The 12,643-nt window shown below is 37.3% G+C and overlaps 1 protein-coding gene across 2 annotated transcripts; it reads left to right on the forward strand.

The window, feature by feature from the left end:
• The first annotated feature begins 98 nt into the window (after nucleotides 1-98).
• Nucleotides 99-9,325, forward strand: tmem68 (transmembrane protein 68). 2 transcript variants are annotated; one of them, XM_067362652.1, is made up of 9 exons: nucleotides 99-189; nucleotides 492-546; nucleotides 684-1,081; nucleotides 1,915-2,082; nucleotides 4,083-4,276; nucleotides 4,351-4,411; nucleotides 4,517-4,656; nucleotides 4,992-5,055; nucleotides 7,528-9,325. In XM_067362652.1, the coding sequence occupies exons 3-9, from the start codon at nucleotides 754-756 to the stop codon at nucleotides 7,662-7,664; spliced, it is 1,092 nt and encodes a 363-aa protein (XP_067218753.1). In that variant the 5' UTR covers nucleotides 99-189; nucleotides 492-546; nucleotides 684-753; the 3' UTR covers nucleotides 7,665-9,325. The 2 variants fall into 2 exon arrangements, with proteins under 2 accessions (XP_067218753.1, XP_067218754.1); XM_067362653.1 differs by lacking the exon at nucleotides 4,992-5,055 and having other exon boundaries at nucleotides 7,528-9,322.
• The last annotated feature ends 3,318 nt before the right edge of the window (nucleotides 9,326-12,643 follow it).

Below are 12,643 nucleotides of genomic sequence, written 5' to 3' on the forward strand. Positions count from 1 at the left end.
AAAAGTCTTTTAATACATTTACAAATCTAGCATGGCTTTTAAGACTTTTATTATGAAGTTTAAAGGCCAGTTACGGACGCTGACATGAGGGGGTTCCTGTTTGTGTCACATGTAAAGAGAGCCGGTGTCAGTCAGGAAGGAAAACATTTATAGAGGGCAACAGTATCTATTTCATCGAGGTATCATCATGTAAGTAGATTTGAGAAAAGCTTATTTTAAAAGGTTCTTCCAAAACATTCGTTTTTAGAGTAATTTTGAAGAAGTGTAATTTCTTGGAGACAGCTTTAAAACGCAAAATCTGTTGTAAGGTTTGTTTATCTATGGTCGTTATGCACTGTTCAAGTGTAACGTAAAACAGAGAGGTGTTTTTTCTTGTTATCTTGCATGCATTTGACAGTGTTTATTTAAATTTTAAATGACATTGACGTTTACAGCAGTCTCACCTGTGAATGAGCAGGTGTAACTTAGCTATAAATATCATTTAATTTTAGGGCACTGATGTGAGGTTGGTATGTTTGGCCGAGGATCATATTTCCGCTGGAGAAGGTTCGTGTTTTTTTTTTCCTTCTACCAAAGGTTGACTGCATATTAATCTGGGATAGTGTTTTAATATCATAAAAATGACACACTTCAGCTTTAATGCCATCTTAATGTCCAATGTTGACATTGTCTTTCATGTCCAGGTCTGCCCTTTGGCAGAGTTTTGCCTTGCTCAGCCCATCATCCACTGGGAGAGGCGAACAGTGAAGCAGCATGTCCAGTGGGAATGAGTCCTGTCTGTTTGAGAATGGATCCGTCAGCCTCCTCTCCTGCTTAGTTCATGTCTGGGAGGAGTGGGTAGGGCTTGGGCAGCTCGAGGACTACCTCAGTTTCTTGGAGTATTTGCTGTGGGTTTTCACGCCTCTAGCAGTGGTCTTCATCCTGCCTTTTCTCATAGTTATCCTCCTCTATCTATCCATACTCTTCCTCCATGTGTACAAACGCAAGATCCAGCTGAGGGAAGCTTATTCCAATAACCTGTGGGATGGTGCGAGGAAAACTTTGGCAACCCTATGGGATGGACATGGAGCTATTTGGCACGGTATGTAATGGATTTGGCTTGTTATCTGCAAGTGGATCGTTATCTTGTTTAAATTAAATGAATCCCTTTTTGAATTTTTTTCATTGTGGTCATATTTTGCATCCACTGTGCTGATAATTTGATCTTTGAATGATGGATGGGAATAGTCAAAGCATAATTAAAAAGTAATGTCTAAAGACAAAATGTAAGATCTGACATATTCTACATAGATTGCCGTTTTTCTCTCAGCTTTAAACCGTCTTATCCTTTGACAAAACAAATAATGATGGTCTGATGTTTGTGGCATTAAATTGCAATTTTAAAACGCGTAACTTGCTCAGTTTTTATCAAGCAAACATCTAAATAGCCGTTTTGTCTGATTCATTGCACCATTTTAATCTCTTTTGTTTAATTTCACAAAGTGCATGATATTTCTAAAGGTTACAAATAAACAAAATGTTTGGCAATATATATATATATATATATATATATATTTAATGGTTTTGAAAGAAATGTATTCCCTTGATGGCAAAGCTGAATTTTTAGCATCATTACTCCAGTCTTCAATCACATGATCCTTCAGAAATCACTCTAATATGCTGATTTACTGCTCAAGAAACATTTCTATTCTATTATTAACACTGTTGAAAACGGTTAATATTTTTGATGAAACCGTAATCATTGAACCCAAATTTTAGTTGAAATAGAAATCTTATACATTATAACTGTCTTAAGTTTTAATGTCAATTCATCATTTCCATGTTATTTCATGAAAAGTGTTGCAATGTGTCTTACTTCACAAAAAATGTTGAATCATTTCCCCCTGATTAAAGTAGGTATATATTTTGTGACAGGTTATGAAATCCATGGTTTAGAGAAGATTCCAGACGAAGGACCGGCTCTCATAGTCTATTATCATGGGGCAATTCCTATAGACTATTATTATTTCTTGGCAAGTGTTATCATTCAGAAGGGAAGAACTTGTCATTCGGTGGCAGATCATTTTCTGTTCAAGGTCCCAGGTAAAAACTACTTTCATACTGGAATGAAGTGATCAGTCAGCCTCATTTTGCTCATGACAGAGTCATTACTCAATACCTAATTTCATTGTGATTCTCTGAATTTTGGGAAAAAACATGTCCTACAACTTTATCTGGCATTCATTTTAAAATATCAACATTTTAACTTAAAGGGTTGGTTCATCCATAAATTTTCTGTCATTAAGTACTCCTTCCAACCCCGAAAGACCTTTGTTCTTCTTCAGAACACAAATTAAGATATTTTTGATGAAATCTGAGAGGTATCTGAACCACCCATAGGCAGCAACATCATTGCACCTTTCAAGACCCAGAAATGTATTAAAGACATTGTTAAAATAGTCAACGGTGGTTATGAAGTGACAAGAATTCTTTTTGTGCGCAAAAACAAAAATAACGACTTTATTCAACAATTTCCTATGCTGTTGACATTGTAAACAGCGTGCAGTGCTTTGTGTTCAATGTCAGAACGCTGACTCATTAAAGGCCAGCTCCCACGTCAGAAACACACGCAGCACGTCATCTGCTCACGTGTACAGCATCGGCCAATACCGAGACTGACAGGGAAGAGAAGAAATTGTTGAATAAAGTCATTATTTTTGTTTGTCTGTTGTTCTCGTCACTTCGTAAGATTTAAGGTCAAAACACTGTAGTCACATGGACTATTTTACCAATGTCTTTACTACCTTTCTGGGCCTTGAAATTTGTTATGACTTTGCTGTGTATAGGGAGATCAGAAAGCTCTCGGATTTCATCAAAAAATATCTTAATTTGTGTTCCGAAGATGAACGAAGGTCTTACGGGTGTGGAACGACATGAGGGTGAGTGAGTAATGACAGAAATTTCATTCTGAATTAACCCTTTAACACAAATGATTTTATTTAAACCTTAAAATCTGTATATAAATATATATTATTTTTAACAGGGTATCCGCGGGGCATTAAAAGTCATTAAATGGATTTTGCGAAAATTAAGGCCTTAAATGACATTAAAAAGTATTAAATTTTATTCCTACAGGCATTCATTTTTTTTAGATAGTATTATTTTTCTTCAAAACTATCAGTTTATTTTGAATATAGCCTTCATAATTAACAACTTTGATTTGCTGTCATAAAATATGTACATTGATGTGATACACACAAGGAACCAGTTTGGTAATTGCCTCCGGCCGGTGCAAAATTGTCATAACGCTGTTTTGGACAGCGGCAGGCTGGCACCTGGCGTTGGAAGGCTGCGTCGGTGTTGCCAACTTAGCATCTTTTCAGACCCCTTTTGCGACTTTTTTTCCAAGAAAGCGCGTTGTGACAAATATACTTGTTAACCTGATCTAGCTTCCGAGACCCACCAGTACTGCCGCATGAGTGCGATTATATTGCTTGCTTTCACCTCTCTCTGCGTCTGATGTTCAGTGAGTGGCTGAGAGGAGCAGCGCATTCAGTTGAAGATGTGCGCTTTGTCAGAGAATAAAATATATACTACTGTTTCTAACCTGACTGAGTGATCATTTTACATGTACATATAACATTAGCCAAAATCACAGCAACTGTCTTTATCTTACGTGTATTGTGATTTTGTCAGACAACGTCTCGATTATTAATACATTTTTTGAGTGCTGGTTTAACATGTCAGGGCTCGACACTAACGTTTTTCAATTGGTCCGGAATACGTGGATTTTTTGAAGGGGCAAGCAACTTGCCCGGCTGTACAAGGGCCTGATTAAAATGTCAATACAAAAAAAAAAAAAATACATTTAGCGACATATATATGGCATTAAAAATAAAAAAAAAATGGCATTAAAAAAGCATTAAATTAGATTTGATGAAATCTGCAGAAACCCTGTTTAAGAAATATTACTACAATGCCCTGACCAAAGTTAGCCAATACTTTCCATATTTTACCTTCAGTGAGTTTAACAAGGTCATACACGCTCTGGTGAGATTTTCAATTTTACTTTAATTGTGCTTCTATTCTCTGTATAATGGCAGGGTTTAAGCTCCTCTTGGAAGTGTTTAGTGTGATCCACGGACCGCAGGAGGAGTGTGTGAAGGCCCTGCGGAACGGCCACCTCCTGGGCATCTCTCCTGGAGGAGTACGGGAAGCCCTGTTCAGCGATGAGACGTACCCTCTGATCTGGGGCAAACGCAAGGGATTTGCACAAGTGGCCATTGACTCTAAAGTGGTAAATGACTGTCTCTCTTATTCTGCTCCTTTCATGCGGTTTTGTTGTTCTAAGAGTTGGTTTTGTCCCCGCAGCCAATTATACCAATGTTTACTCAAAACTTGAGGGAGGGATTTCGCTCTCTAGGAACATTAAGTGAGTCATACAGAAAACATCGAACTTTGACACAGTTGTACTCTAAAGAGATTACATACATTATGAAAGAGTTAAATGAGTCGATTCATCTCAAAATTCTTTCAGGATTTTACCGATGGGTGTATGAGAGGTTTCGTCTGCCTATAGCGCCCATCTATGGAGGATTTCCAGTCAAATTTCGCACCTACTTGGGTGACCCCATTCCGTACGACCCCAAACTCAATGCAGCCGAGTTGGCTGAAAAGGTAGGACTCCTTAGACCTCTAGTTTTGTTTTTAGGAACTCTTTAGTCCTGTTAAGGTCTGACTTTTTGTTGTATTTGCTGAGCTGGTGTTTTGCAAATCTACAAGAGGTTCTAACCTCTAGACCGCCCCGACAAGTCCTGACCTATTGTTGACTACACAACATACTCTAGTGCCATTTGTTTACACCGTCCCCTTAAGGGCACGTTCCACCCCAGAGTGGTGTTCACCATTCATCACATATGCAGGTGTACAGAGTCTGCAAAGTGAGAGAATGCTTGTATAATAAAGGACACCCCATATGAGTGAATAAAGTTTGGTGTATTATGTTTTTTAAGAAAAATCGGTTCATAAGAACAGTAGCCGAGTCTGTCCCTTCATTTCATCACATGCTAACCTCAGGTAAAAACTCCCTTCTTTAAAATTTGATGAGATTTTTTTGTTTTCAGAATGGATGTTGGAGATGTCTAAGTAGGGCTTTAAAGTTTTATACTCAACATTTCAACCTTTTATTGTATGTATATGTGTTTCATTTATTTATTTCAGCACCATTCAAAAGTTTGAAACCATCAGTCTTTAGTGTCACATGATCCTTCAGAAATCATTCTAATATGCTGATTTGCTGCTCAAAACATTTTTTTTTATCAATGTTAACACATTTTTCTTAATATTTTTGAGAGAAGTACAGTACAGTTTCATTTTCAGGATTCTTTGATTAATTAAAGTTCAAAAGAACAGCATTTATTTGAAATGGAAATTTATTGTAACATTTTAAATGTTTTTAGTGTCACTTGATTGATTAAAAGAAAATTACTGACCCCAACTTTTTGAATGATATACATGTGTGTGTGTGTGTGTGTGTTTTTATATATATATATATAATATATATATAATATTATATATTTATTATATATGGCATAATGGTTTTTATACTGTACAAACCGTATTTTCTATCACCTTACACTACCCCTGCCCCTAAACCTACCCATCACAGAAAATTGCACGTTTTTACTTCCTCAAAAAAAACTCACTGTATGATTTATAAGCCTTTTGAAAAATGGGGACATGGGGTAATGTCCTCATAAGTCACCCTCTACTTGTAATGCCTATGTCACTCATACCCATGTCATTATACAAATTTGTGTTCTGAAATGTCACAAAAACACACACACACACACTGTAATATATACAGGTGCTGGTCATATAATTAGAATATCATCAAAAAGTTGATTTATTTCACTAATTCCATTCAAAAAGTGAAATTTGTATATTATATTTATTCATTACACACAGACTGATATATTTCAAATGTTTATTTGTGATAATTTTGATGATTATAACTGACAACTAAGGAAAATCCCAAATTCAGTATCTCAGAAAATTAGAATATTACTTGACCAATACAAAGAAAGGATTTTTAGAAATCTTGGCCAACTGAAAAGTATGAACATGAAAAGTATGAGCATGTACAGCACTCAATACTTAGTTGGAGCTCCTTTTGCCTGAATTACTGCAGCAATGCGGCGTGGCATGGAGTCGATCAGTCTGTGGCACTGCTCAGGTGTTATGAGAGCCCAGGTTGCTCTGATAGTGGCCTTCAGCTCTACTGCATTGTTGGGTCTGGCATATCGCATCTTCCTCTTCACAATACCCCATAGATTTTCTATGGGGTTAAAGTCAGGCGAGTTTGCTGGCCAATTAAGAACAGGGCTACCATGGTCATTAAACCAGGTACTGTTAGCTTTGGCACTGTGTGCAGGTGCCAAATCCTTTTGGAAAATGTAATCTGCATCTCCATAAAGTTGGTCAGCAGCAGGAAGCATGAAGTGCTCTAAAACTTCCTGGTATACGGCTGCGTTGACCTTGGACCTCAGAAAACACAGTGGACCAACACCAGCAGATGACATGGCACCCCAAACCATCACTGACTGTGGAAACTTTACACTGGACCTCAAGCAACGTGGATTGTGTGCCTCTCCTCTCTTCCTCCAGACTCTGGGACCCTGATTTCCAAAGGAAATGCAAAATTTACTTTCATCAGAGAAAATAACTTTGGACCATTCAGCAGCAGTCCAGTCCTTTTTGTCTTTAGCCCAGGTGAGACGCTTCTGACGCTGTCTGTTGTTCAAGAGTGGCTTGACACAAGGAATGCGACAGCTGAAACCCATGTCTTGCATACGTCTGTGCGTAGTGGTTCTTGAAGCACTGACTCCAGCTGCAGTCCACTCTTTGTGAATCTCCCCACATTTTTTAATGGGTTTTGTTTCACAATCCTCTCCAGGGTGCGGTTATCCCTATTGCTTGTACACTTTTTTTCTACCACATCTTTTCCTTCCCTTCGCCTCTCTATTAATATTATTGTGCTTGGACACAGAGCTCTGTGAACAGCCAGCCTTTTTTGCAATGAACTTTTGTGTCTTGCCCTCCTTGTGCAAGGTGTCAATGGTCGTCTTTTGGACAACTGTTAAGTCCGCAGTCTTCCCCATGATTGTGTAGCCTACAGAACTAGACTGAGAGACCATTTAAAGGCCTTTGCAGGTGTTTTGAGTTAATTAGCTGATTAGAGTGTGGCACTTCAATATTGAACCTTTTCACAATATTCTAATTTTCTGAGATACTGAATTTGGGATTTTCTTTAGTTGTCAGTTATAATCACAAAATTAAAAGAAATAAACATTTGAAATATATCAGTCTGTGTGTAATGAATGAATATAATATACAAGTTTCACTTTTTGAATGGAATTACTTTTTAGTTTAACAGTGAAGATGTCGCATGTTCAATTCTTGCATCTGTTGAGTCGGTTTGTTTTAACTATTGACTTCATAAATATCTCATATTCAGTGTATTTTCTTCAATCCAACCCATCTGTTCAGGTGCAACAGGCAGTTCAAGCACTTATCGACAAACACCAGAAGATACCTGGAAACGTCCTCCGAGCTCTTTTGGAGCGATTCCAAAGGGAACACAAAGAAGATTAGCACACTTGCCTTCTCTCAGACTGAACAAATGAATATGCTTCAGGCATAATTCTGAATAATACTGGAGACTTTATAATATTGTTACACCATGGGATTAGCAACTACTGATGATATAGGGGATGTATCAGCATGTGTATCAATGTTGCATATCAAATAATGGTGCATGTCTTTGTAATGTCTGGTCACATGTAGTCTTGTGCATGTTGAAGAGTGTGTGTGTTCTTGAGTTTTGTGTGGATAATTTGTTTTTGTTTTGTTTTTTTGCACACGTTGGTTTTAATCAAAGGACCACTGCCAAATAGTTTGTCCACAAAGCCTTTGGTTAGTTTTTTATGTCCTTTTAATAAAAAAAATTATCTCCTGGAAATCAATAATATTATATTACGTTCCAAATTTAGGTTTGGGAGAAGCTTAATTGTTCAGTTCTGTCAGTCATCATTACGAGCGTATCCTCTATTTCTCTAATTCTCCCTGTACATAGTACGCTTATGGGGGGGTTGAGATCGGAGCTTGAGCCAAGCCTCGGGTTTGAGCCTCCGTTGAGGAGGGCAAGCTAAGTTCGTTTAGGTGAATTTGTGAATAACCTATCTGAAGGAATTAATTAAACATTGTGGATACTGTGATTTTTGGGATTTTGTAAGCACACTTAATAATGATAAGAGAAACATTCTTGAACATTTGTTCTCTGATGTTGAATACTTACACGTTTTAGTCTGTATTAACTGTCAGAGGCGAACTGCTGTCTGTTTGATACCGGTTTGCCCTGTTCTCAGAGCATATTATAACATTCTGGTTATAAAAAAAAGTATGCAAACTCTAATGATTTTATAGAGACAGCATAAAGGTCTTACAGAATTAATTTTGTAACATTCCTGAAATGTATGGATTTACTAGTACATTAAATGCTATTTCGTCTAATAAGTTATCAAATCTGTAATTTTACAAGGGATTTTATTATTCACAATAAAACTGCATATTCCTATGGATTCAGTGTTGGTAAAAACTGTTTTAATGCACTTTTGTGCTCCCATGATCCTTTGGGAGAAAATATCTTGTGTGTGACAAAGATCAAGTGTCAGCATGAGCACAGTCCTCGTCATATTGTCCTATGATCTCTTCACATCCGGTGTGTTTGGTGTATGATATGCAAATGCACCAGTCTTGCTATTTATAAATCTGTTTGGAATTGACTTACAACATCTGTGCTTCCATTGTAAATCCCCCACCCCACCCCCAAAATCACATGGAAAAAATTTTTATTATATATATATATATATATATATATATATAAGTATTTATTATTCATGATTTCGCCTTGCATTATACATGTGCTCATAATTTCAGAATTCAGTGTCTTCTAATTAAGGAGTGAAACCTTAAATCATACGATGTGTGAGAATACATATTCAGACAAACGAATCCCCATGGCTTGCATTTGTTGTGACCGCCATTGCTTTTTCTCTCAACCTTGAAATAGTTGCTGACATTCTGGAAATTCAAATGGACCTTATTCACACATTAACTGCAAATCCGAAAGAAGTCAGCAAGGAACTCTCATAAAATGACCACAGTGTACTTTATTAAATGAATTTGGTACTTTGTGTTGCATTAGAATCAAATAAAAATTTACAAAAATCCAATATGTACAAAAATGTAACGTTCTTTTTGTTTTTACTCTTCAATTTACAATAAAATCAGATAACAGATTTGATGCATTTTACGCACTTCAGACTTTCATCACACGATACAACTTAAGAGACCAATAATAAGCAGTTTTTTGTTTTTTTTTGCTCTTTTTTTATGTCATTTAATACATCACATACACCACACTAGTTTTATCTGTATTATGTCATATGTTACTGCCAATCTCTAGTCAATAGACACCCTTCACGATCAGGACTCAGAAAGGAATGTTCTTTTACACATGTACATTTGCATACATTTATTTACAGTTAAATAGCCTTTTGCAAGTCACTATGGAACTTCCGTTGCAACTGAAATACCAGTAAAGTCTGTACATTGTATATGAACGCTGAACTGAACGTCACCGAGTTCATTCAATTACTGTGCTTGTACTAATATCGTGCTTTATAAATAACCACCGATTATCATTTATCTAAATGTATTTTTTCCTCCATCTATGGCATTCTAGTTTATCTAAGCATCTATATGTCTACAGGTGAGGGAGGATCATCAATTTGTTTATTCAACAAAATAAGCTTCTCAGATGAATCAAAAAAGCAAGTCCCACTGTTAATTTCAGCTCTTCAACTCATTCAGTTTTCCCTCACGGATATTACAATTAAAAATGCTCACAATCGTGTAACAGTACGGCCTGTGACCCGTGACAATTTGGGTCGTCATTTTGATTGTTTGTCTGCATATCCTATTTCGTTTTCCTTTTTTTTTTTTTTGTCTGCTTGCAGTATAAGCACAGTAAGTACTCTTGTCGATAATGCAACGTCATCATACTATCATATGCACGACTAAAACTAAACCAAAAGAAACAAACAGAAAATGTCAGTTACGAATAATGAATCCACAAAAGGCGAGCGTCGGTTAAGGCAAATAAAACTGAATCAGCTTGCATGAATTGAATGTTCTCCTGCTGTGAGTAACTTAGTTGTAAAATAATTCCTGTATTTGAGCTCAGCTCTACTGGTGTACCGGTAATAAACAGAACAACCTTCAACTCCTCTGCTCATCCACTGGGACTCCAATGCAATAAATTCCTTCGTACTACAACAACAACTAGGGCTGGAGAGTGGTCTGTTTAAAATACCGCTTTGAGGTAGGTTACAGGTATGAATTGAAATCTTTCCAGAGCGAAGAAATGGTGGGCTATGATATCAGGTTTACTGATAAAACATAAATACAAAAATAAAGCTGGAAGTGCAAAACAAAAATACATAGGCCTAGTTTTTGTAACATCATGATTAGCTTTAAAATGTTTTCACGCACCTTTGGGCATCTATCGCCGCCATCTTTAAACTAGGACATAGGTCTAAATGCTGCGTTCCAGGCAGGTTTTTGAGCCCGTAAATCACGACTTCAAATCACGACTCATGACGTTGTAAGGTTCCAGGAAAATCACGCCAAACAGCGTAAAAATGTAAACAAACCAACTTTGTGGACCATACGGGGTTTATGCTCATTAACATTTATTTCTATTATTTCTATCTAAAGGTGCTTACTTATTTGAGAGAAACAGAGGAGGAAAACGGCGCATAAGGCAAAAGAAGCTGTTATACCTTTTATTTTACCGTGTACTTGCATAAACACCGCATCCGTAGGGGTTGCCATTGTTGTTTCGCGGGCTATGTGACGTCAGAACCCGTAACTGGGAGAACATCGATCTAGTAGAGTTCACGGGTGGGAAGTCACGGCTTTGACTGCTGTTCCAGTGCACTTTCTCGGGTAGAAGGTTGTAAAAACGCGGGTTACGGGTTGCCTGGAACGCGGCATAAGTACCTTTTAAAATGTAAACAGCGCGAATAGAGTGCCCCAGGGATGACGCGTTTTTGTAGGCCAACCCGGAAGTTAGCGGCGCACAGGTTCTCTCGATCGAAAGCCTATGCATTTTTCCCATAGACTTTTGGAAAATCGCAGAAAATAAGCTGTGTTTAACACAGGGTTGTGACACTTAGACGTTTTGTCTATCAAGATAATCTTTACAAGTTAACACAACATTTATAGATTCTGAAGCCTAAATAAAGTCGTCAGATATAAAAGGCTAACAGTTGGCAATAAACGGACTACAGCACACCATGTCTCAGATCAACGTCGTCACCACCAAGCTTCCTCAAACTGTATTTTAAAAAACTACGTTATTTAAAAACATGCTCGCTGATTATGATCTGTGCTGTTATGAATACTTATCCACTTTTTCATGAGAAATGCTGTCCAAATGTCCCGTTTTTAATGATGACGTCTAAAGTCCCCGCCAAAGGAAGTAGTCCCTTTTAGCAATTTGTTAGCAACCGCCGATTTAAAGACACAGTAAAAGTTTAAAAAAATCACAAGCGGGTTATAACTGGTGTGTTTTGTCATAGATCAAAACGTGAAAGTATTTAGAGGCTTTGTTAACCACAGACCTTATTTCAGGCGATTTAGCAAAAACCCATTCAAAAAACCCTATGGCGTTGGAACCGGAAGTCCTAAAATGCTAACTCGCTTCCGGGTTTTGCCTACAAAAATGCGTCATCCCTGAGGCACTCTATAGCTTCTTTATTACGGAAGGCATGACATTTTCTAAATCCATGTTATAGATATTTTTGTAAACAATCCCAGCAAGCGATAACTATAGACCCGATATAGTCTGGCTATGAGTAACCCACTTCTAGCCAAAATAACCTTGAATTTATTTCATCATTTAAGCAAAGTTTTCATTTGGTCTATTAAAGTTTCACTGAAAGCCCAAATTTTGCCTTGTTTTAGCCTAGACAGGGCTGTGTTTGGACTGCTATTGGACTGTTATTATTCTTTTATGCGCAAAATTGCTTGCTGGGATTCATTATGTTTCTTTCTTTCTTTTTTTATTTTACCATAAGTTTTAATCAAAATGTCAAAACAGACTTCTCTCTGGTGACTTATACTTGAATTTTCCACTCGTCCACCCGTCTCTGCAAGCTTGTGTTCATCTGCTTCCATTTTTGAGTTCAACGGCCACATCTCAAAATCCAGTCAACAACCAAGTCCTGTCCTACATTTTTTTTTCTTTTTCGTTAATCCGTTTCACTCGGATGTACGTCACAATACGGAAGAAAAATCTGCAGCTACTTCCGTTTCATCAGGACTTTAATCATTGCTATTAATAATCTGTGTGGTGAATTCAGCAAACATCAGTCCCACACAGGGTTTTGGGTAAAGACCTTAATTCATTCCGCATGTGCTGAACAAATGATTTAAATGTTAAAAATTATTGAGGCCTCGCACCTGTTAAAGGGCTGGATAAAGATGAATGTCACCAAAACCACAAAAACACAGCCAGTTTTGCCATTAGTAAGCTCCT

The sequence above is a fragment of the Chanodichthys erythropterus genome, chromosome 16 (assembly GCF_024489055.1).
Source record: "Chanodichthys erythropterus isolate Z2021 chromosome 16, ASM2448905v1, whole genome shotgun sequence".
Lineage (NCBI taxonomy): Eukaryota > Metazoa > Chordata > Actinopteri > Cypriniformes > Xenocyprididae > Chanodichthys > Chanodichthys erythropterus.

Excerpts from the sequence above, each read along its gene's own strand:
- tmem68 (XM_067362652.1), top strand. The coding sequence starts at position 754 with ATGTCCAGTGGGAATGAGTCCTGTCTGTTTGAGAATGGATCCGTCAGC. Across the intron at positions 1,082-1,914 it reads ACATGGAGCTATTTGGCACG|GTTATGAAATCCATGGTTTA; the intron begins GTATGTAATGGA and ends ATTTTGTGACAG. Across the intron at positions 5,056-7,527 it reads TCATCACATGCTAACCTCAG|GTGCAACAGGCAGTTCAAGC; the intron begins GTAAAAACTCCC and ends CCATCTGTTCAG.